This window comes from Trichomycterus rosablanca, chromosome 3 (genome assembly GCF_030014385.1).
Source record: "Trichomycterus rosablanca isolate fTriRos1 chromosome 3, fTriRos1.hap1, whole genome shotgun sequence".
In the NCBI taxonomy this organism is placed as follows: domain Eukaryota; kingdom Metazoa; phylum Chordata; class Actinopteri; order Siluriformes; family Trichomycteridae; genus Trichomycterus; species Trichomycterus rosablanca.
In genome coordinates, this window is record NC_085990.1 from 3,525,768 (window position 1) to 3,551,436 (window position 25,669).

General features: G+C 42.5%; 1 protein-coding gene across 1 annotated transcript in view; it reads right to left on the minus strand.

Moving 5' to 3' along the window:
- The window catches only part of pear1 (platelet endothelial aggregation receptor 1), a 79,753-nt gene that overhangs the window by 17,528 nt on the left and 36,556 nt on the right, over positions 1-25,669 (minus strand). Inside the window, exons 2-12 of the mRNA XM_062991708.1 lie at positions 17,442-17,552; positions 16,647-16,748; positions 15,224-15,324; positions 15,009-15,101; positions 5,647-5,771; positions 5,423-5,544; positions 4,943-5,051; positions 4,721-4,857; positions 4,368-4,580; positions 2,619-2,793; positions 958-1,078 (exon numbers count right to left, since the gene is read on the minus strand). Of these exons, the coding sequence (XP_062847778.1) occupies positions 958-1,078; positions 2,619-2,793; positions 4,368-4,580; positions 4,721-4,857; positions 4,943-5,051; positions 5,423-5,544; positions 5,647-5,771; positions 15,009-15,101; positions 15,224-15,324; positions 16,647-16,748; positions 17,442-17,548 (1,405 nt within the window). The 5' untranslated portion in view covers positions 17,549-17,552. The remainder of the gene's footprint in view (positions 1-957; positions 1,079-2,618; positions 2,794-4,367; positions 4,581-4,720; positions 4,858-4,942; positions 5,052-5,422; positions 5,545-5,646; positions 5,772-15,008; positions 15,102-15,223; positions 15,325-16,646; positions 16,749-17,441; positions 17,553-25,669) is intronic.

A 25,669-nucleotide genomic window follows, 5' to 3' on the forward strand; every position in this document is an offset into this window, starting at 1 on the left:
TAAACAAACCACAGTTAGAGATAAGAGTTCCTGGCAAGGACAAAACACTATAAAATAGTTCTGAATTCTGCTGTACAGGTATTACATGATTTAACCGGTTTAATGATGTTTTAAAATCATAAGTAAAACTTGTTTAAGCTGTCAATAATTGTTGTGGTTTTTAAATCATGCATCAACACACTTCCACACTGAATGACAGGGGTCTGGCTTCTAAACTACTATAAACACGGACCAGTTCCCAAAAAGGGCTAAGTGTATTTCTAAACTAATATCATCACTGTAAGAAAATTAGAATTTGCATTGAAAAGTAGAATATCACACTTAAAAGCTTTATTTTTATTAATTTTATTAATTTTTATTTATTTTTTTAGTTATTATAGTAATTAATAAGATTAGGATAAAAATGAGGAGATATGTAATTTAATATGGTTTGGAACTGATTTACCGTTATGTTTTCTATGTATTTGCCCATTTATTTATTTGTTTATGTATTCAAACATTTAGTGAATTAGCTGCTTCATCACATACGTTCTTTTTTAAAATGATTTTCCTTCAATTTCTCTCCTAATCTTGTCATATCCAATTACACGATCGTATTTAACCTCCAATCCTGGCCGAGAAGGGCCCTAACTAACACACTTGCACACTTGATTCTTTTTACATGGAGATCTGTATTGCGCACAGAGAGACGAGCACAATTTCCATTAACCCCCATCTCACTTTCAAGCACCTTCAAACAGTCATCAGAGGTCGTAATTGCAGCAGCTATGAGGAATCCTCTCCGGCATTCCCATCCTCGGATAAGCCAATCACTGTCCGAATAGCAGAGCTAAAATCCAAATTTGTGAACTCTTCAGACTTGAGATGTCAGCACTGTTGGGCTAGCGTGTTTTACTGGTGTGCCACCCAAGCGCCCATCATTCTTACTAAGACATTAGGCGTCTGACTAGAGCTTACCCTCTTTGCAGTAGCAGGTTCCATCTAGAGGAGAGCAGGAGATGGCATTTTTACAGGTACACTCAGACGAACAGTCCTTCCCATAGTATTCACTTTCACAGTGCTTCTCACAATGCTGTCCCTAAAAAATACAAAGTGCAGGACCGTTAAAACCTGAATACATCAAAGCTTAAAAATAATAATGACCAGAGTGTTCTTCTTGCAGTGAACTGTGGCCTCCTTCCTTCCACTCTGCCATAAAGGCCTGATTTATGAAGTGCTGCAGGGATGGTTGTCCATCCAACAGGTTCTAACATCTCTGAACAGGAAGTTTGGAGCTCTGGTAAAGTGACTGTTGGGTTTTTCTTACCTCTCTGACCAAGGCCCTTCTTGCCTGGATGTCCAATTTGGCCACACAGTCAATGTTATGCCAGGCTTTTTCATTTCAAACCTATTAAGGCCACTGTGGTCCTGATAACACTTAAAACCTCAGATATAGTTTTATCTCCATACTTGGATCTATGTTCCATTTCACTTGATGCTACTTGTTTGCAGAGATCCACAGACAGTTCCTTGTAGACAGTATGGCTTCATTTTTGTCCTGACAATGTGGTGTTAATTGTGGGACCATTTTAAACCATGTCTAATCTATTCGAATTGCAACAAGTGGTTAATGGTAACTAAAGGCAACAAAATATACCTGAGTACAGTTTGGAGTGCCAAGAAAAGGGTAAAAATAAGACTTCAGTTTTTAATTTTAATAACATTCCAAACAGCATCATTATGGGGCGATTAGGTGTAGATTTTTCTATTTATTTATGCAATTTTCTCCCATTTCCCCCAATTTAGTGTAGTCAATCTATAGTCTTCCACTTCTGGTGGATCCCTGATTGCATTCGAGGAGGGTATGTTGCTGCTCACGCCTCCTCCGACCTGCGTGCGGCCCTACCGGACCCCTTCTTTTCGCCCATGCACTCTGCACAGACGCCTCTATCTGCTAATCAGGGTCCTTACACAGTGTTTCAATACCCCACCCACATAGTCTGGTCATCCCCTCTAGCAGACAAGGTGGCCTGCTGCAGGCACTGTCAATTATGCCCGCTAGATGGCGCCCAGCCGACCGGTGGCAAAGCCGAGCTTGGAACCAAGGAGTTCAGAATGACCCCAGCTAGCTGGTGTGCTAGTGGAATATCCAGCTGCGTCACCTGGGCGCTTGATTAGGTGTAGATATGTGGGTAAAATGTCAATTGTCAAATCCACAACACATCAAAGTGTGCAAAGATAAGTAATCTATATACTTTCTGAATCTGCTGTATCAACAACATCCAGAAATGCCGCTGAATTCTCTGAGCTCATACCCATCTGAGATGGCATCTGACACAAAGTAGAAACGTGCACTGTGGTCCAGCATTCAAATTGCTTTTGGAAATAATTTAAAGTTTATCAGCTCAACAAGGTAAAGAAATGTAATGACATGCATGTCTCTTATAAGTGTATAGAATTGTTTAACCTTCAACTTTAATAAAATTTTAAAATATAAGTGATATTAATACAAACTATAAAAAAGTAAAGGTGCTCCAGTTACATTTTAATTACATTTTAAATAACCACATAAATAAAGCATCAGTTTTAATGAATGTATTATTAAAGTGTAATTTTTGATCGGCGTGTTTGTCACTTACAGTGTATCCAGGGGGGCAGTGACACACCCCAGTCCCAGTATCACACACCCCACCGTTCACACACAGACAGGGTTCCAGACAGCCATTTCCATAATAACCATGAGCGCAGGTCTCGTTGCAGATGAGTCCTGCCCACCCAGGCTGGCACATGCACTCTCCTTTCAATGGGTGACAACTAAGCACACACAAACACACACACACACACACATTTTTGTGTTTGTTTATTCATCAATCAACCCACCAGAAGTGGTTTTAAACATGAGACAGAAGTTATGAATTTAGAATAGAAATAAACTAGATTAAATAAGACATAAACAAGTATAAAATAATCAAATAAACATAAAAAGGTCCAATACAGCAGTCGTACAATTAAAATCATTAGTATATATTAAATATTGGGCTGATGGTAGTTACTCAGTACATTTACATTTTCAGCATTTAGCTGACACTTTTATCCAAAGCGACATACAATTCTGTATACAGTTTGAGCAATTGAGGCTTAAGGGCCTTGCTCAGGGGCCCAACAGTGGCAACCTGGCAGTAGTGAGGCTTGAACCTGCAACCTTCTACTTACTAGTCCAGTATCTTAACCACTAGGCTACTGCTGTCCCTAACTCATGGTGCAGATGTTGAATGCAGCTGATATGTTCTGCATAAAGACATGAGTGACTTTAATAATGGCCAAACACTTATGGTCAGGCAATTGGGTCGAGGTTTCTCTTACACAGCAAGGGTCGCGCGATTACAGGCAGTGATGGACAGTGCTCCAAGGAAGGACAATCCACAACCACAGTAAGGCTATACCACCAATAGGGCCTACTGTGGTCACACAGTCTTTGGAAATGGACAACAGAGGAATGGAAAAGTGTTGACCAGTCCAACGATACGACTGTTTTCCCCAAGATCATGTGGACAGCCTGGCAAGAGTGCATTGTTTACACCTCCTTGTTACTACACTCACTGTCCATTTTATCAGCTCCACTTACCATATAGAAGCACTTTGTAGTTCTACAATTACTGACTGTAGTCCATCTGTTTCTCTGCATGCTTTGTTAGCCCCCGTTCATACTTCTCTTTAATGGTCAGGACCCCCACAGGACCACCACAGAGCAGGTATTATTTAGGTGGTGGATCATTCTCAGCACTGCAGTGACACTGACATGGTGGTGGTGTGTTAGTGTGTGTTGTGCTGGTATGAGTGGATCAGACACAGCAGCGCTGCTGGAGTTTTTAAACACCTCACCGTCACTGCTGGACTGAGAATAGTCCACCAACCAAAAACATCCAGCCAACAGCGCCCCGTGGGCAGTATCCTGTGACCACTGATGAAGGTCTAGAAGATGACCGACTCAAACAGCAGCAATAGATGAGCGATCGTCTCTGACTTTACATCTACGTAGGAGTGTCTAATACAGTGGACAGTGAGTGGACACGGTATTTAAAAACTCCAGCAGCGCTGCTGTGTCTGATCCACTCATACCAGCACAACACACACTAACACACCACCACCATGTCAGTGTCACTGCAGTGCTGAGAATGATCCACCACCTAAATAACACCTGCTCTCATGCTCTCATTTTGGATATAGGTGTCTGCAAAATGCCAGAAGTGTAAATGTCTCAGCAGGTAACAACAAGATATGTTTGCTATTTAAAACAAAAAAATATAGCATTAATGTAATTCGTGTGCATTGTTATGATGATGTTTACACCGTGTACATAGTGTTTGCTTAAGTACACTATAACTTACCTTAGAGTGTGTGCGGGGTTGCAAAGGCATTTCTGTTCGCAGTGCATGCCGAAAGTTCCGTCAGCGCACATCCGGTGAGAACACTGTGGCCCCCTGAAGCCCGGTTCACACAAGCAGCCACCGTCAATGTGATAGCAACGAGCCCCGTTGGTGCAATCACAGACACCCTTACAGTCCTGACCGTAGCTGCCCACTGGACACTCCTCATTACACCTGTCAGGACCGATCACATGTCAAATAAAATGCATGCATTAGACATGGAACCCTGAAGTGTAGTTTACAATATTTCTGTATATTTTTACTAGCTAAAGATATTTGCTTATTGTTTAGGAACATTTTTATAATAAACCCACCTCTCGCCAGTGAAACCAGGAGCACACACACACTGGCCCGTCTCTGGCTCACAATGGCCACCGTTATGGCACAAACACTCGCTGGAACAGTTCATACCGTATCGTCCCTTAGCACAGCGCTCCGTACAAACTGGACCCTGGAGCAGACAGAGACGGCTGAGAAACATCTAGAACTTCACTACACCTTGAATAAAATCTTGTAAATCGTGTTAAATTTCTCACAGTCCATCCAGGCGGGCACACACAAACTCCTTTGCCCTTGCAGATTCCTCCGTTCTGGCACGAGCAGCGAGCTTGGCACCGACCGACCCTTATGCAGGGTGTCTCACATCTGAGGAGCAGAAAGATATGAATCATAAATGATGTACACTTACGTTCGTCATTCGGAACTATTACAAGCACAGCAAGGATGCAGGTGCCAGCCACTTCTTTTCACTGAGAGACGTACAGTGCATGGAGAGACGCTCTACCCTTCTGTGTTTCTCATCCCTCGTGCAGGCACTGATAAACCCTGCCAATAACCCTTCCTCAGACACAGCAATTGTGTCTGTTGGACGCCCGGTCAGGTCAACATCACAGCTGAGATTCAAAATCGGAAACCCGGAATCTCAGCTGCGTTGTGTCTGATATTTTTCTCAAACTTTGTATTATTTACTGCAAAATTACCAATAAAAAAATAAACATGTGGCTACATTTACTCACAGCGTCCCAGTAAATCCTTCTCTACACACACACTCCCCTGTTTCTTTATCACAGGAGCCACCTGTTCCACACCGACACTGCTGCATACAGTCCTGCCCAAAATATTCCTTCGGACACGAGTCCTAGAGACGATAAATTCATCATAGATTCAAAAGGCATTCAAATAATAACTCATTATAATCCAGTAATAAAACTCTACAGTGTAAAGGACTATGATGACCTACCTGGCAGTGGGTGCCTGTGTAGCCTGGTGGGCAGATACAGGAGCCGGTAAGGACATCACACTGGCCTTTGTTTTGACACTCGCATTGTTTTTTGCAGTCCGGCCCCCAGTGCAGTGCATTACAAGCTACAACACATATAAAATACATTCATTTAGTTTATACTGTGGACAGAAAAAATATAAGCACCTGATTGTTTGGTGGGTGTCTTGTTAGTTTAGGAAACATTTAATGTGATGTAAACACAGTTTTAAATCCTGATATTTTAAAGCCATTATATACCCACTATATACGAGGGATTGTCAAAAAAAATGAGCACTTTTATTATTATTTTGGTTATAAGCGGTGAGGGTGTAGTAGAAGGAGTAATCAGTTGTGTCCGAGAGACCGAGAGAGCTTATAGTATGGATTTAGCTCCATCTGATTTCCACCCTTTTGGACGCTCAAAGAAGCTTTAAGGGGGAGAAGATTTTCATATGATGATGATGTGAAAGCAGCGCTGCATCAGTGGCTATGCACTCAACCCTCATATAATTTCTTTATAATTTACTTTGCTGTTGTAAGGAATGTTTTGTGCTTGTGATGGTTATCACAACAATCAATATGACAGCGTTCTTGGAGCTCCATACTGAAGCCTACAGGCTGGAGAAGACGATGAGCGATTGTTCCGTGCATTGTCGGCTCTGTAATGAGTCACTCACTTTCTTAACCGCTTATCCAACTAGGGTCGCGGGGGGTGCTGGAGCCTATCCCAGCTTTTCAATGGGCGCAAGGCACACAGTAGCACCCTGGAAGGGGTGCCAGTCCATTGCAGGGCAGACACACGCCCATTCACCTATAGGGCAATTCAGTGTCTCTAATTAACCTGACTGCATGCTTTTGGACTGTGGGAGGAAACCGGAGCTCCTCGAGGAAACCCACGCAGACACAGGGAGAACATGCAAACCACGCACAGAAAGGACACGGACCGCCCCGCCTGGGGATCGAACCCAGGACCTTCTTGCTGTGAGGCGACAGTGCTAAGCATTTTCCCCTTTCCTTACAATCCAGTCGTTTCCTATTACTTAATCACATTTCACTTCCTCTGCTGCTGCAGACCTCCACTCCAGGCCAAGGAAGATTGTAACTAACACACACACCCCAGACAAGTGTGCAGTACTTGACCGCTTCTTTTCACCTGCACAAGACGGGTTCACATGAAAAAAATCACACAATACTCTTGCATCATGCTATCCTTTATCACCATCGATCAGCCAAGCAGAGAATGTAATTGCAGCAGTGATGAGAAATCCCCACCGGCACTCCCACCCTCGGACGAGCCAATCATAGTCCGTATAGCCTGCTCTTGAGTTTGAGATGTCGACTGTCTTTCTGTCTGTCTGTCTCTGCATTTAGCAGACGTTGTTTTCTAAAGAGACTTACTGTAGTGTGACAGTATACTGTCTAAGCAATTGAGGGTTACGGGCCTTACTCAAGGGCCCAACAGTGGCAACCTGGCAGTACCTTAACCGCGGGGTTTCAACTGATTCACTGGGAGTGAATCACTAATGAATCACTCTGACAGTGCACTATTAATCACCAGTAATAATGCAGCTGATGAACATCAATTCAAGTAAATCTGCTGCTTGTGCAATTTGTTCTACTGAGTCTCTCATGTGCAACCGGGTAAACCGCTGTGTAAATCTTGCAGATTTGACCAGCAGTAAGATCTGCAGCAGACAGCAGTCCTCTGTCTATACCACCAACACTGGCCTCGGGCAGGTCCTCATCCTTCAGCTCAGAGATATCCCGTTACATCTTCGATTCAAGGTTGTCAAGCTGATATGCATGGATGTTAAAAGATGAATGAGCTTCTGATGGGAAACTTTACTGCGGAACTAAACTGATGCTTAAAGTGAAGTCTAAGCAGCAGTCACACAGGGCTTAGATTTCCATCAATCTGTAGTCAGTAAGGTCATGAAGAGTCTTGATGGCGTATATAAAAAGTATATAGTCAGGTCACATACTTTAAGCCATGTAATGCTGGATAGTGTACGTATGAATAAACTTGAAATGTGTTCAGCATATATGTACGCGAAAACAAACAGTACGGCTTTGCAGATGTATGTGAACACGCCTTAAGAACATGGCTACGACTGAATTTATCCACCTCAAAATGTCAAACTGGGGATGCTAAATCTCAGCAGCTGACTCTCTGCAGCAATACCGGTGCAACCCTGGGTTGGTTTGTTCCCAGAAACAGATACCTGGGAGTAAAAAAGGTCAGTAACTTAAGGTCAACGGTTGGAAGATTTTATGAGGCACCGCCTTGTCCGAATCCTTAACCTCATTTGGCCGTCGCAACACCAAGCCATATCCAAGGGCTCGGATATCGGTGCAGTCTGCGCAAAGTGCGACTATGAGACGAATCTGTGTTTGTGTGAAATAACCGTCAAATTCAGTCTGAAAGCTCCACATTTATCTGAGTTTATCTGGATTTTCCTCCCTGTTTCACTTTTAAACTTGTGTTACAGCTCGAGGTTCTGAGAAATTGTGAGAATCAGAATCAGCTTCTCCCAGAGTCTAAAACGCTTATCGTTAAAAATAAAGCTTAACGTGGTTTAATGTATTAAAAGAAGGAGACAGGAGCACTAAACTTCTCTTCATTATTACTGCTTATAAGTTCCTCCACTAATAAAATTCCTCACTTACATTGACATTTTCTGCATTTAGCAGACGTCCTTATCCAAAGCGACTTACAGTACTGTGACAGTATACTGTCTGAGCAATTGAGAGTTAAGGGCCTTGCTCAAGGGCCCAACAGCAGCAACCTGACAGTGGTGGGGTCTGAACCAGCAACCTTTTGATTACTAGTCCAGTCCCTTAACCGCTAGGCTACAACTGCTCGCTTGTTGTTTTAGTACGTTAAGTGTTGTTTGTACGCACTTTTACCGCGTCAAATCAAACAGTTCGTCTCATTGGAGGAGCTTTGAAAAGGTCAGTGGCAAACTGGGTCAAAGTTCAATCCGGTGAACTTTGAACGCCGCGCAGTGGTGTAAGTAGGGTCCCAGTGCAAAAAAAAATTGGGCCCCCTCAACAAATTTCATATACAGTGGAACCTTGACTTACGAGTGACCCGACTTACGAATTTTCCGAGATACGAGCTGTCACTTGGTCGATTTTTTGCTTTGTGATACGAGCCGAGATCTGAGTTACGAGCTCAGCTGAGTTCAGTTGACCTGGTTATTTTGCCATACAAGCAAGTGAAAGAGAGGAAAATGTGACGAAAAAGCCAAAAGTCAGTGAAGAATAAGATTAAGTGAAGTAAAAAAAAAATTATTTTTTTAAAAAAGTCGCAATTATGTTAAGCGATAAAGTGTAACATAGTGTGTAAGTTAAATTTAGCAATATATTGTAGCATTAAGTGTGTAGCAAGTAAGTTAAGTGATAGAGCACGAAATGAAACACTCCCCCAACTTCCTCCGCCAATCTCCACCTCGTCTTCGTCTGATTTTTAAGGTAAATACACTTAGAAAAACCAGTTTATTTCTTTACATTCTCTTTTATTATGTATTATTATTTTTTTTATACATTATTTGTTATTTATAAAGTACATTTTTCTTATTTAAAAACACGTAACAAAAAAATCGGTGTGGTTTTTGGGAGGCTGGAACGGATTAATAGCGTTTCAATTCATTTTAATGTGAAAATTTGATTTGATATACGAGCAAATTGAGTTATGAGCTTGGTCACAGAATTAAACTCGTAAGTCAAGGTTCCACTGTATATACAGTGTATCACAAAAGTGAGTACACCCCTCACATTTCTGCAGATATTTAAGTATATCTTTTCATGGGACAACACTGACAAAATGACACTTTGACACAATGAAAAGTAGTCTGTGTGCAGCTTATATAACAGTGTAAATTTATTCTTCCCTCAAAATAACTCAATATACAGCCATTAATGTCTAAACCACCGGCAACAAAAGTGAGTACACCCCTAAGAGACTACACCCCTAAATGTCCAAATTGAGCACTGCTTGTCATTTTCCCTCCAAAATGTCATGTGATTTGTTAGTGTTACTAGGTCTCAGGTGTGCATAGGGAGCAGGTGTGTTCAATTTAGTAGTACAGCTCTCACACTCTCTCATACTCGTCACTGAAAGTTCCAACATGGCACCTCATGGCAAAGAACTCTCTGAGGATCTTAAAAGACGAATTGTTGCGCTACATGAAGATGGCCAACACCCTGAAACTAAGCTGCAGCACAGTGGCCAAGATCATCCAGCGTTTTAAAAGAGCAGGGTCCACTCAGAACAGACCTCACGTTGGTCGTCCAAAGAAGCTGAGTGCACGTGCTCAGCGTCACATCCAACTGCTGTCTTTGAAAGATAGGCGCAGGAGTGCTGTCAGCATTGCTGCAGAGATTGAAAAGGTGGGGGGTCAGCCTGTCAGTGCTCAGACCATACGCCGCACACTACATCAAATTGGTCTGCATGGCTGTCACCCCAGAAGGAAGCCTCTTCTGAAGTCTCTACACAAGAAAGCCCGCAAACAGTTTGCTGAAGACATGTCAACAAAGGACATGGATTACTGGAACCATGTCCTATGGTCTGATGAGACCAAGATTAATTTGTTTGGTTCAGATGGTCTCAAGCATGTGTGGCGGCAATCAGGTGAGGAGTACAAAGATAAGTGTGTCATGCCTACAGTCAAGCATGGTGGTGGGAATGCCATGGTCTGGGGCTGCATGAGTGCAGCAGGTGTTGGGGAGTTACATTTCATTGAGGGACACATGAACTCCAATATGTACTGTGAAATACTGAAGCAGAGCATGATCCCCTCCCTCCGGAAACTGGGTCGCAGGGCAGTGTTCCAGCATGATAATGACCCCAAACACACCTCTAAGACGACCACTGCTTTATTGAAGAGGCTGAGGGTAAAGGTGATGGACTGGCCAAGCATGTCTCCAGACCTAAACCCAATAGAACATCTTTGGGGCATCCTCAAGCGGAAGGTGGAGGAGCGCAAAGTCTCGAATATCCGCCAGCTCCGTGATGTCGTCATGGAGGAGTGGAAAAGCATTCCAGTGGCAACCTGTGAAGCTCTGGTAAACTCCATGCCCAGGAGAGTTAAGGCAGTTCTGGGAAATAATGATGGCCACACAAAATATTGACACTTCAGGAACTTTCACTAAGGGGTGTACTCACTTTTGTTGCCGGTGGTTTAGACATTAATGACTGTATATTGAGTTATTTTGAGGGAAGAATAAATTTACACTGTTATATAAGCTGCACACAGACTACTTTTCATTGTGTCAAAGTGTCATTTTGTCAGTGTTGTCCCATGAAAAGATATACTTAAATATCTGCAGAAATGTGAGGGGTGTACTCACTTTTGTGATACACTGTATATATATATATGCGCTGATTACTGGCGAGTGCAGCCAATGGGCGGGCAGTGTGGTGGGGGGTTGAGTTCATGTCATGGAGCCGCCCCCTTCCCCCCATGGAACCAGTGCACCTGCCCCCCCGACCACCCAGTAGTAACGCCCCTGACGCCCCAGCAAGCTGAGCGACAACCGCTACACTCCATAGGAAACAACGTCCCAGCCGACGCAAAAACGGTTTTGCCGTTTCTCATGTACAGTGTATCACAAAAGTGAGTACACCCCTCACATTTCTGCAAATATTTTATTATATCTTTTCATGGGACAACACTATAGAAATAAAACTTGGATATAAGTTAGAGTAGTCAGTGTACAGCTTGTATAGCAGTGTAGATTTACTGTCTTCTGAAAATAACTCAACACACAGCCATTAATGTCTAAATGGCTGGCAACATAAGTGAGTACACCCCACAGTGAACATGTCCAAATTGTGCCCAAAGTGTCAATATTTTGTGTGACCACCATTATTATCCAGCACTGCCTTAACCCTCCTGGGCATGGAATTCACCAGAGCTGCACAGGTTGCTACTGGAATCCTCTTCCACTCCTCCATGATGACATCACGGAGTTGGTGGATGTTAGACACCTTGAACTCCTCCACCTTCCACTTGAGGATGCGCCACAGGTGCTCAATTGGGTTTAGTCCATCACCTTTACCTTCAGCTTCCTCAGCAAGGCAGTTGTCATCTTGGAGGTTGTGTTTGGGGTCGTTATCCTGTTGGAAAACTGCCATGAGCCAGTTTTCGAAGGGAGGGGATCATGCTCTGTTTCAGAATGTCACAGTACATGTTGGAATTCATGTTTCCCTCAATGAACTGCAGCTCCCCAGTGCCAGCAACACTCATGCAGCCCAAGACCATGATGCTACCACCACCATGCTTGACTGTAGGCAAGATACAGTTGTCTTGGTACTTCTCACCAGGACGCCGCCACACATGCTGGACACCATCTGAGCCAAACAAGTTTATCTTGGTCTCGTCAGACCACAGGGCATTCCAGTAATCCATGTTCTTGGACTGCTTGTCTTCAGCAAACTGTTTGCTGGCTTTCTTGTGCGTCAGCTTCCTTCTGGGATGACGACCATGCAGACCGAGTTGATGCAGTGTGCGGCGTATGGTCTGAGCACTGACAGGCTGACCTCCCACGTCTTCAACCTCTGCAGCAATGCTGGCAGCACTCATGTGTCTATTTTTTAAAGCCAACCTCTGGATATGACGCCGAACACGTGGACTCAACTTCTTTGGTCGACCCTGGCGAAGCCTGTTCCGAGTGGAACCTGTCCTGGAAAACCGCTGTATGACCTTGGCCACCATGCTGTAGCTCAGTTTCAGGGTGTTAGCAATCTTCTTATAGCCCAGGCCATCTTTGTGGAGAGCAACAATTCTATTTCTCACATCCTCAGAGAGTTCTTTGCCATGAGGTGCCATGTTGAATATCCAGTGGCAAGTATGAGAGAATTGTACCCAAAACACCAAATTTAACAGCCCTGCTCCCCATTTACACCTGGGACCTTGACACATGACACCAGGGAGGGACAACGACACATTTGGGCACAATTTGGACATGTTCACTGTGGGGTGTACTCACTTATGTTGCCAGCTATTTAGACATTAATGGCTGTGTGTTGAGTTATTTTCAGAAGACAGTAAATCTACACTGCTATACAAGCTGTACACTGACTACTCTAAGTTATATCCAAGTTTCATGTCTATAGTGTTGTCCCATGAAAAGATATAATGAAATATTTGCAGAAATGTGAGGGGTGTACTCACTTTTGTGATACACTGTATATGCGCCCTACATCCTCTGTTTGGGCTTTTTTGCCTTAAATGTCCTCTACAATATAAAAAAACATAAATGATACTTTTACAAGGGTAAGTGAAGACAGTCGGCTTGTAAAACAAAATCTGTGTGTTCGATATTTGGAAGTGGATTTTAAACAGGACTTTCCACTTGACCCTAAGCCTCTTGAGAAGTCACAATTAAAACCTTTTAAATAAATTGTTTACATGTTGCGGATGTGGGAAAACTTTGTTCCCCCGGCAGAGAATCGAGCGTGGTGGTGGAGGGCTGAACTGTATAACCCTCTTACCCAAATAAAGATTCAATCAAGCTCTTATGAGTCAGTTATGAAAATACACAAGAGCTTTGTGGACAAGAGCTTTTTCTTCCTATACTGTAATAACAAAGTAAACGTATACATCATAGACTATACTATACATCTGTTGCGTGGTATATTTTTACAGCAATAGTACATTTTGATGAAATGCACAGCTGTGTGGAGTAACAGCTTGGCTGCGTTTCATGTTTGGTTTGCTGCTATGTGGCATTAAACTGCGCTCTTTCTTTTGCACTCCCATCACATCACATTTTGGAATATAGTTTTGTTTGAATAAAAGCTGCCAAAACTTGAGGTAATCGGCTGAATCTGGAAGTGCAGAACTGTACTTCGTTTGTAAGTAAGGACTGAGGAGAGAAAGCTGTGTTTAACATCCTAACTTCTCTTTCTCAAGACTCTCTCAACACAAAGGCATTCAGGAAGTGTCAGATCTCATTCTGCCCGGGCACTGTAACAAGGGGGCTCTGCAGGGCAACCAACTGTGCAACAGGGCACCTCTCTGATCGGCCAATCAGACTGCGAGATTTGTACCCGTTGCGAGAGACATGTGTTTCCATTTCAGCTGTTTGTAATCCCCTCACAATGCTCAGCACTCCACCACCCAGTCCAGTCTGATGGTCCTGAGATGACTGCACGGTGGATCCAGAGACATCTGAGCCTAAATGTTGGATCAGCGTTACATAAAAAATGCATGACCCGCATAAACCTAATTATCAGTTCCAGTTGGTTTAAATTCTTCGAGCCTGTGGCATTCTTCACTCAGACATCAGAATAAGTAGCATGATTTCCAGTCAGAAGCCTACATCATTTTTCACTTAACCTAAATGCAGTGGATCAGCCGAGGCATTTCTCGTTGGTTTTGAAGCTAAAGTAGTTACAAAGGTGAGTCTGCACTGCTGCTTTATATGCTGAATGCGTGCCATAGAATACACCATATAACCATATAGAAGCACTTTGTAGTTCTACAATTACTGACTGTAGTCCATCTGTTTCTCTGCATGCTTTGTTAGCCCCCTTTCATGCTGTTCTTCAATGGTCAGGACTCTCCCAATGGTCAGGACTCTTCCAGGACCACCACAGAGACACTGACATGGTGGTGGCGTGTATGAGTGGATCAGACACAGCAGCGCTGCTGGAGTTTTTAAACACCTCACTGTCACTGCTGGGCCGAGAATAGTCCACCAACCAAAAATATCCAGCCAACAGCGCCCCATGGGCAGCGTCCTGTGACCAATGATGAAGGTCTACAAGATGACCGACTCAAACAGCAGCAATAGATGAGCGATCGTCTCTGACTTTACATCTACAAGGTGGACCAACTGGGTAGGAGTGTCTAATAGAGTGGACAGTGAGTGGACACTGTATTTAAAAACTCCAGCAGTGCTGCTGTGTCTGATCCACTCATACCAGCACAACACACACTAACACACCACCACCATGTCAGTGTCACTGCAGTGCTGAGAATGATCCACCACCTAAATAATACCTGCTCTGTGGTGGTCCTGTGGGGGTCCTGACCATTAAAGAACAGGGTAATGTTTTTACTAGGTGTTTCGATTGCCAGGATGGTGATTGTCGTACTGTATGCTTTCCGGTTACTGTTAACAGTGTTCCATACAGTGCTTTTTATAGTTTTAAATTCGACTGACTGAGCAAAACTGAATGATTCAGGGCTTGGAAAGAAGTCCAGCTTCTTCCTCAGTGTTGGAGACCATGAGTCCAGCTGCAATGTCAGCATTTCTTCAAAAGGTCACAAAACAAAGTGTGAAACAAGAACAAAAAATAAACAGAACACAGAGCTCGGCCTGGAACTTACAGCTGGAACAGTCGTCTCCTCGCCAGCCGCCTTCACACTGACAGCGATCAGGAGCAACACACCGCCCATGTACACACTCTCTGGTGCAGCGAGCTGGTACACGTGCAGACAAGTTGGAAAAACAGACAGCAATAATACATTAAAGCTTCTAACCAGATTGATGTCTCCTTTTGATTTGTGGAGGGGAAATCTTCAAAGCCTGATTTATTACTTACGAACGCATTTGTTTCGGCTCTCGTAGAACCCCGGGCAGCACTGAAACCTCCTGCGATAATCGAGCTTCACCGACTGGCGATAGGCGGTTTTATATACGATCCTGAAGAGAAAGAGAGACCAGGGAAAGGGGAAAGAAAGTGCATAGAGAGAAGAAAATGTTGTAATTACACCCTGTCTATTTACCACAGGACAATCTGTGCTCTAAGCTAAACACCACATGATATCTGTGTAGAACAAATATCCCTCGCCCACCGCCCTCCATCATCGGGGAGCAGTTCTACTCTAAATCAAATTCAATAAGGCTACTGTTATGTGTAACTTATTTCATTTAGACACGTTCCAGTAAGCTGCCGGCCTGACTGCTGGATGAAGTTAAATGAGGACTCAGGAGCACCATTATACTCCAAGCTGAAACTTCTGCAATCCAAAAACCATCAGAGCTAAAATATAGCCTGATGAATCTGCAATTCTAGTTCAGAAATCTAACTCTTTAGAAAAATACTAATCTGACAAAAGACAGAGTGCTAGCTGTACAAAAGCTTCTTGTATTCTGTGAAAAAAATTGTCTTATATGTACGAGGGTTCTTCAAAAAGTTTCCGCACTTTTTAAAACTCTATTAATGAAGAATGTCAGAAATAAATGATTTTGATGTTTTGTTCTACTTACGCATTTTCTCCAGATTTAGCATAGTCAATCTGTCTTCCGGGCGGCACGGTGGCTTAGTGGGTACATTTACATTTTCAGCACTTAGCAGACCCTTTTATCCAAAGCGACTTACAGTACTGTGACAGTATACTGTCTAAGCAATTGAGGGTTAAGGGCCTTGCTCAAGGGTCCAACAGTGGGAACCTGTCAGTTATAGGGGTTGAACCGGTGACCTTTCGGTTATTAGTCCAGTACTGTAGTAGTACTGGGTAGCACTGTCGCCTCACGGCAAGAATCTTCCTGGGTTCGATCCCCAGGCAGGGCGGTCCGGGTCCTGTCTGTGCGGAGTTTGCATGTTCTCCCCGTGTCTGCGTGGGTTTCCTCTGGGAGCTCCGGTTTCCTCCCACAGTCCAAAAACATGCAGTCAGGTTAATTGGAGACACTGAATTGCCCTATAGGTGAATGGGTGTGTGTGTGTGTGTGTGTGTGTGTGTGTGTGTATGTGTTAAAATGGGAATGTCTGCCCTGTGATGGACTGGCGCCCTGTCCAGGGTGTTTCTGTGTGCCTTGCGCCCATTGAAAGCTAGAAAGTGAGTGAGTGAGCCTTGGTCTAATAGCACAAACTCCTAATATTAGAAATGTTACCTGGAAACCAGCAATGATTATGATTATATCATTTCCATTATTCTGTGGGATACAGTGAATGTTTTATAATATTTGGCTGTATCCTTTCAGTGTACATGTTATAGCATAGTCTCAGGGACGATTTTTCTCACCGGTGTCGAGTGCATTTGTTGTGGTTCCAGGGTTCCCAACAGGGCTCCTCATACACCTGATCAAACGGCTGAGCGTACGACTGTTTCACTGAGGTGGTAAAACTTTAGAAGAAAGAAAGTCACAGTATTTCAAAAGATCTACTTTTTATGCATCAGTGAAAAGTAAACACAGATGCTGTGCAATAAACAGAACTATATTAATTATGTATATTGTTTTAATGCTAATACAGTATTCAAGCCTAAGGGTGCATTCACATGAGAAGCGGCAAAACTGCCAAAATCGTTGTTTCCTAAGCGGCACACCGCACACGTTCACCTGATTGATCTTTGACCCAGTTTGCCACTGAACTTTTTAAGGTCCTCCAATGAGACAAACTGTTTGATATGATGCGGTAAAAGCGAGTTAGGCTGTACAAACAAAGCTTAACGTGACTTACTGTACTAAAACAACGAGCAAGGAATTTCATTAGTGGAGAAAACTTATGAGCGGTAATAATGAAGAGTAGTTTAGTGCTCCTGTCTCCTTCTTTTACTACATTAAACCACGTTAAGCTTTATTTTTAACGATAAGCGTTTTACACTCTCTGAGAAGCTGATTCTGATTCTCACAATTTCTCAGAAGCTCGAGCTGTAACACAAGTTTAAAAGTGAAACAGTGAGGGAAATCCAGATAAACACAGATACATGTGAAGCTTTCAGACTGGATTTGACGGTTATTCCACACAAATGCAACAAACACAAAACACTTCTCATGTGAATGCGCCCTTACTGGTGGTCTCTGTGTTTGGTACTTACCTTTCCCATAGACTGCACACATTGGGATCTCTGGGGTTCAAACACAGCGCAAGGTCACATATAGAGCCCACAAGAAAGAGGACCGCACAGCTCCACAGCAACATCATACTTCTGCAAAAAATACAATAAAAAATACCTTTAGTGTGCAGCCAGGCCTGTTGCACTTATTACATCAACCCATAACTGATGGGACTGATTATTATTTTAGCCGCCCTCGATTCTTCTTTTTGGACTTGTGTAAGGAAATTGGAGCCCCAGGGATAAACCCCCGCAGACACAGTGAGAACATTCAAACTGCACACAGAAAGCTGTGAAGCAACAGCGCTACCCGCCATGCCAACCTGCCACCCATACATTTATATTTACAGCCTGTTACAGCAGCTCCATCTTTTCTTGTTTTTCTAGTTTTTTATATTAACCTTGTCTTATTTCTCACGTTGTTTCTATGTATCGTCCCTTAATCCTGTCCGAATCCTGTGCCACCATGGACGTGAAACTGGCAAAATGAGCTATTTTAGTCGTTTCTTAGTGTAAATAACTACGCACTATGTGTGCAATTTTGTCTAGCAGCTTCTATTTTTCCAAAAAAATCACTTGGTTGTATTTTTTTTTTTACCACGTTTATTTTATACTGCTGCTGTTACAAGTTCATTTCCCCGAGGGATCAATAAAATCTTATCTTATTTGGCAAACGCTTTTATCCAAAGTTACAATCCAGAGTTACGGTGGCTCTGTGGGTAGCACTTACAGCAAGAAGGACCTGGGTTTGATCCCCAGGTGGGGCAGTCCAGGTCCTTTCTGTGTGGAGTTTGCATGTTCTCCCCACATCTGTGTGGGTTTCCTCCGGGAGCTCCGGTTTTCTCCCACAGTCCATGACTGTGTTTGACATTAAACTTGTGAACTGATGAATCTTGTGTAATGAGTAACTACCGTTTCTGTCATGAATGTAACCACAGTGTGTAAAACATGACGTTAAAATCCTAATAAATAAATAACTTACAATTGTCACTGCATACAATTTGAGCAATTGAGGGTTGAGAGCCTTGCAGTGGCAACTTGGCGGTGATGGGGCTCTTCTGATTACTAGTCAAGTACCTTAACAGCTGAGCTATTTATATTGTAACATACATGTCTGTCTAAGTTTTTCTGAAATGCATTGACACCCTGTTTAGGATGGATTCCAGCTTTGTGCCTCGTGTTTTAGAGTGGCGCCAGGCCCACCACAACCCAGACCTGGATGAAGGGGTAAGTGAAAATGAATGAGTGAACACATCACCAGATTCTGCTCGAAGATTAAAGGCATGTTGATAAGGTTGTGTTTGTGGTTTTTCTTTCTGAGAGACCTTCAAACCTTCTCTAGACAAACAGCAGCGCAGTTTATTTTCCTTCAGCGTCGCTGACATAATGGTTTACAGCTACCGAACTGTGAGCGATAACAGAGTAAAACCATGTTTCAAAATACTCTGTAATGAAGCGAAGCGAGGACGGTTACACAGGCGATATACAAAAGACGCCAAATTGAACAGTAGCAAAGTTTAAACACAACTGTGCAGACCATAATGAACAAGAGTGACAGGAAAAAGTAAACACACAATCATAAACATTTCAGCGACGTCTTCAAACAACTCCTAACATGTGCTTACTGCAGCTAGACTATACTTAATGTGACAACCTGTAGTGTTTTGTTTTTACACGTATACACAGAAAAATACCTAGTAAACAGAAAATGTCTACCTTTTATTTCTTTTACATTTATTATGCTGAATTCTTTTACTTGAATACTGATTGAAATGCTCCTGCTATGCTACCAGAGTCACAAGTCACGAGTCAAGTCACGAGTCTTTAGGCTCAGGGGCGTAACTACAGGTGCACTGGGGCCCATGGCAGGGAAGGGGGGGGGGGGGGGGGGGCACTCGCCAGGTCGTTATTATTATATTACAATATTTTCGTTATATAAAATTAAAATAACTATATATATATATTGAGGGGGCCCAAAAATTATTTTTGCACTGGGGCCCATGAGCTCCTAGTTACGCCACTGTTTAGGCTAGAGTCCGAGTCAAGTCACGAGTCTTTAGGCTAGAGTCCGAGTCAATACAATAAACACAAAACATATATTGGAAATGTAGTGTAGAACGAATAATCGGTAAGTTCAGATAAACAACAACAGATTAGCGAGTGTATTTAGCCGTGTTACTTCGTGTCTTTACTTTCCTCCTCATTGTGTAAATGAATGTAATTTCTGTAACAAGAAGGTTCCAGTTAAAAGCTTCAACTGATACGTTTTGTTTTCATTACAGAACAAAAGCGCTCGATAAATCACGGCACAGCGGCCAAAATCCAAAACACAGCAAAAAAAATCCTAACCGCTGCTTACCTTAGCTTCTGTTCTTCCAGATGCTATTACATTTATAAGCGTGCGTCCCATTAGGAATAGAATCCGTTATTTTGTAAATGTGCTTATAATTAAAAACCTCCAAACTTTTCCCGGTTGTGAAGTAAAACAGGAAGTCGTTAGTTAAAACGGCTGGAGCACTATTAGAGAGCAGAAATGACACAATCGAAATTATGTCAGATCATATATATATATAATTGTCACACGTAACTAATGTTGCTGACTTTTGTTGTATACGAGTCATTTCTTGCGAGTCACGAGTCGAATCTGAGTCATTTGAAACGAGTCCAAGTCGAGTCTGAAGTCCCTGTGTGTGCGACTCGAGTCCCCATCTCTGTATGCTACAAAGGTTCTTAAAAAAGTTTCCGCACTTTTTAACTCTTTATCTATTTACTCTTTCCTACATAATCACTTTTTAATCAGCTTTTGGTTTAGCATGTAGCCACTGATGCGCCGCTGCTTTCACATCATCATCACATTAAAATCTTCTTTCCCCTAAAGCTTCTTTAAGTGTCCAAAAAGATGGAGCTAAATCTGGACTATAAGCGTCTCTCAGTCACGACCGATTACTCCTCCAACTACTACACCCCCACCGCTGATAACCAAAATATAAAAGTGCGGAAACTTTTTGAAGATCTCTTGCATTAAAGAGTCACACAGCAAAGTCCAACAACTCCAACAAGATACTCAGAATTTTGTCTAATCACCACACTGTTTCCAAGCTAAATGTGAAATTTATACACATTATGTCTTTGTGGGTGTTCAGGAAGAACAGTGGTAGAACACACTAGCCCACTACCTAAGCTATCAGCCAGTCAGATGTCTACACAGACATGATTGGCTTTGTCTTACAGGCATTGTATGGTGCACTTCTGGTCCAAAACCCTGATAGAAAAAAGAAGTCTTGCGTCAGGAAAAACTGTGGCAGATCAGGTACATGGACCAGAATGATCCACTGTGGACAGAGGGACAGTGGTAGCTGATTGGTTTAGGTACTGGACTAGTAATCATGATGTTGTCAGTTCAAGCCCCACCACTGCCAAGTTGCCACTGTTGGGCCTTTATGAAAGGCCATCATAGGGGCCCAGTTGTATTTATGGATAATTGTAAATCTGTTTGGATGCCACTGTGGCGACCCCTATCTATGTGAGCAGCTGAAAGAAGAAAAAAAGTCCATCACACGGCGACACACTTTGACACGTTTACTCACTCATTCCTACCAAGAGGCGATTTAGTGCCGCCAATTCACCCTCTGCATGTTGGAAAGTGACACACACGCACAAACACGTTTATACATGAACACAAACAAAAATAAACACACAGACAAAAATAAACACACTCACACAGCCACGTACATGCAAAGCTCGTGTGTACATCTGGTTTTAATCAGGCGACTCTTGAAACGTCACTCATGAACATTTTTTGCTCTCATGTTCACTTTCAGAACTCGTGAAAACGTGAAAACATTTTATAGATCAACGTTAAATACACACAACATTTAACACACAGCTTATTATCAGCTGTATTGTCAGATGTATTAAATTAATCTCTACTGGAGCTCATAAAGTGGCTGTTTGCAGCATAATAAATTAAAAAATGTAGTTGTGCCAGACAAGAAAAGTGAAAGCAGGCACTCAGGTGGTGCAGTCGTCTATCCCACTACCCCGAGATCCGGGTTCTAATCGCAGTGTTATCTGTAAGGCCATACCTAATTCACAGCCTTGAAAATCGCGTCACGGACACAATTTGCTGTAAAAGTCAAAATTCAATGTTTGTGTTTTGCGATTTAACATTAACATTCACGTAGCGAGGGCGAGGGCTGCATGAACAACGATTGGCTGTTGTTCATAGGGTTAGGGGCAAGTCGGATCACGGGCCCTCATAACTGATTCAATTACGACCCCTGCTGGCCGATTGACGGCGCCTGCACAGGGCTGAGGGATAATGCTGATCAGGGTGTGGCTCTCCGTGCACAATGCTGATCGGTATATATGAACTCGACTCGTGTGGGTGAAAAATGCAGTCTGTCTTGAGCACGTGTCGGAGGGGGCGTGTGTCAGTTGAGAAGCGTCCTCAGTCAGCGGTGGAGGGTTGAATCAGTGGGGGATGCAATCGGGGTAATTGGACACGACTAGATTAGGGGAGAAAATTGGGGGGAAAAATTCACGTAGCGTATGAAAGCAATCATACAGCAAATACGTAAGTGTTAGAGACTTTTCTGTGCTGTAGTGTGCTGACAATGTTTGATGTGTGTGTTTACATATTGAGTGCATTTTGTCCTTTTGTGGATTCTATAGTCAAAGAAAAAGTGTGCTTCTCTACACACGTGATCATCTCTGTGCTGCAGATAGTTTGTCTATGTACAGTTTTATAAACTCAGCAAACTCTAAAGACACCAGCAATCGGTTAGACAAAATGTCCAAGATGTCGAAGAGTAAAGCAGCTAAAAACACGACTCGGGTAACTGAGTTTGAAAAACTCCCAACCAATTATGAGGACTCGGGGGGGTAGGGTGTCAAAACACAGGCCAGAATTTTCATTTGAAGCCGTCTGAAGCCTTGTGATGAATTGGCACCTTGTCCAGGGTATCATGTGGCTGGGGGGGATGGCTAAACAGCCTAGCCACTTAGAGGTTCACTTGCCAGTGGGCTCTCAGTGCTGGTCCAAAGCATGAATAAAGGTATCAGGATGGGCATTCGGTGTAAAAACTGTGCCAAATCAGGTATGCAACTCAGAGTATCAACCCCAAAAAAACAAGAGCAGCTGAAAACAATGCCGGAGTAAACACTGCCAGGAAACCAATTTTAACCTATTCAACCTAAACACCAAACAACCATTAAAGCTCCGAGTTTTAAAAAAAATGCCGTTTTATCCTTTTGCTTTCACATCTGTATCAGTCACCACTTAATGAGAAGAACTATGAGCTTTTAATTGGGGTCCACGAGTCACTTTACTAGTCTGGAGTAAATACTCTGTGTTTTTGTGACTCTGCATAGTTTTTTTTTCTTTCTGACCACAAAGTGCTGTGGAATGGTACAAAACAGAGCTTAGTTAATGATTATCAGCATATGTGCCATGAAAATGTGCCAGTCACACCCTAATTTAAAAACTGTTCAGGCAGCGTCTTTAGATCTACAACAACACAAGAGAATAACAGGGATGAAAATCGAAATCCCAACTAATACTCGTATCATATACGGCTCACTGGACCGGACGTCAGTTCATCCCTGAGCATCACACACTGGCCTAATTCACATGGATCAATTCCAGTTTTGTTGTAGACTCATTATTTTTTCCACCCATACACATGTAATGATTGTTGTCATCGTGAACTTTTTTGTTTGTTTTGATGCTGCCGTCGTGTAAGTGGACTGAATCCTGAGTGGTTTTCTGTTCTCCACACCAGTGCAGTACAGCATAATAGCCTTCTTAACCTGTTTAGTGCCACATGTAATTATTGTGGTCATTCAGTATTTGCCAAACTAGATTTGTTAGCTATTGAGCTAACTACAAAGCCTTAAAATAGAGACTTTTTAACAATGTTAAATGATTTGTGTTATATTTGATTCAATGATTCAATATATAAATAGCAGAAAATAAAGAACTGTGTCTAATTTAAAATGTAAATAAATACAGAAAACAAACAAAAAAGTCAACCATTTACAACCACAGTAAAAAAGTGGTTTTGTCACATCCAGCATCTCCACCATTAAGAAGAGTAAGAAAACATTAAAGAAGAGTAAAGTGCAGCTTTTATTTTTATTGATTTTTAACTGTTTCAATTGTACTTCAGTGTTTTTATATTATATATTTGTGTTATTTTCAGTGTATAAGTGTCAAAAACAACCTTGACAATGAATTTTGCACAGCAGTGTGGAGTAATTTAGTGTCGTTCCTTTTTTACTTTCTGCTAAGAAGAAAACTTCTACTTTAGTCTTATTGGACCTTAAGAGTTCCAGCCATTTCACGAAAAAGGTCTTCTAGGCTGCACTGGATTCATCATAACACTAATGATTAGATACTAACAAAGAATAAACCTCTCTCAGTCATTCTTGCATGATGGAACAATTTAGTGTCTTTTTTGGACTTTAAGTTTAACTTCCTACTAAAAATAAAAGTTCTCCTCTTTTAGTGTTATCAGGACTTCCACAAGACTTCTGACTTCCATTTCACTGAGAAGTCTTCTAGATGACAGTTGCAAAACAAAATATTACTTCGGTACGTTTGTTTTTTCTCACAGCGTTTTGAGGGTTTTTATTGTATGTGTGTTAATTATTCAGTATGGGCAGACCTGCATTGTCCCTAGAAGTAAGTAAATGTGTAAATAATGTAATAATGTACTGGCGTTGTCTAGAGTGTCTCAAAGAGAATAGGATGCCTTTGTTTGGCAACTTGGCAGAGGTGGGGCTTAAACCGGCAACCTTTAGATTACTAGTCCAGTACCTTAACCACTGAGCTATCACTGCCCTATCTATCTATCTATCTATCTGTCTGTCTGTCTGTCTGTCTGTCTGTCTGTCTGTCTATCTATCTATCTATCTATCTATCTATCTATCTATCTATCTATCTATCTATCTATCTATCTATCTATCTATCTAGCTACTGTGTTTTTGTGTCTGTATATTTGGCAACATGATAACTATAAATACACTACGTAATTGGGAGGTTGTGTGTCTCAGCATTTTCCACGGCCCACAATAAAATGTGAACCCCGAGGGTTCAGACTGGTTTCCTTTTAGGTCCGAATCCTTTTCATTTCAACCAAGCACAGAGACCACGGACGCTGAACCCCACCGCCTCTAATCCATCATAACGATCCACTTTAGTGCACAACTGTTGCTGGTCTGGTCGAGGGCCAGGAATGTGTAGATGTCATCACGGTGAGAAAACACTGATATCGTTTACTGAGAATGTGAGCGAACCACCGTGAGTCCTGACGGTCGCTGGGATGTTCGAGCACAGACACTAATCAGCTCAGAGCGGCTTTTAATGCAGAAAGCAGAGCGCTGAACCCTGCCCTCTCCTGCTTTCATGTGGAGCAGTAAAATGAAAAAGAGACGTTAAACTACAGACGACGAGAAGAAAGAGAGGCAGACGGACAGAGAAAGAGGGGGAGAGCAAATACAGAGAGAAAATACCAGAATCAAGGTTTGGGAGTTCTTTCATCAATGCTTTGTTTAATTTTCAGACTCCAAAATTTAACCCACATGCAGAATGACTACCACGTGTGTCTATTTTTAGAAAAAGTGAACACATTTTATTTTCCATCGGTACCCAGAGACGTGGGCATTTCTCAAGCTAAGTGGAAGATCCACGCACAAGTGTTTGACCCTCCAAAGTGTAGAAGTTTAATCACTTAAAGGGTCGAGCAGAGCTTCTTTCACAGCCGCAGCAGGACCTTAATAAAACAAGAGACAAATCAAACCAGATGTAGCACACACATCGCTGATTTATTATTTACTTTCCTAGCATTTAGCATGAAGGCCCAGAGCGCTGGAGTTAAATCACGTTTACTAGGTCCCAAACCTAATGTCTACAAAAAGGATATACAACGATCAGGCATAACATTATGACCACCTTCCTAATATTGTGTTGGTCCCCTTTTTGCAGCCCAATACGCAACAACTTGCGATGCTCTGTGTATTCTGACTTCTTTCTATCAGAACCAGCATTAACTGGATGTGATTCATGTGTGGATCGGACCACACGGGCCAGCCTTCACTCCCCACGTGCATCAATGAGCCTTGGCCACCGGTTTACCACTGTTCCTTCCTTGGACCACTTTTGATAGGTACTGACCACTGCAGACCGGGAACACCCCACAAGAGCTGCA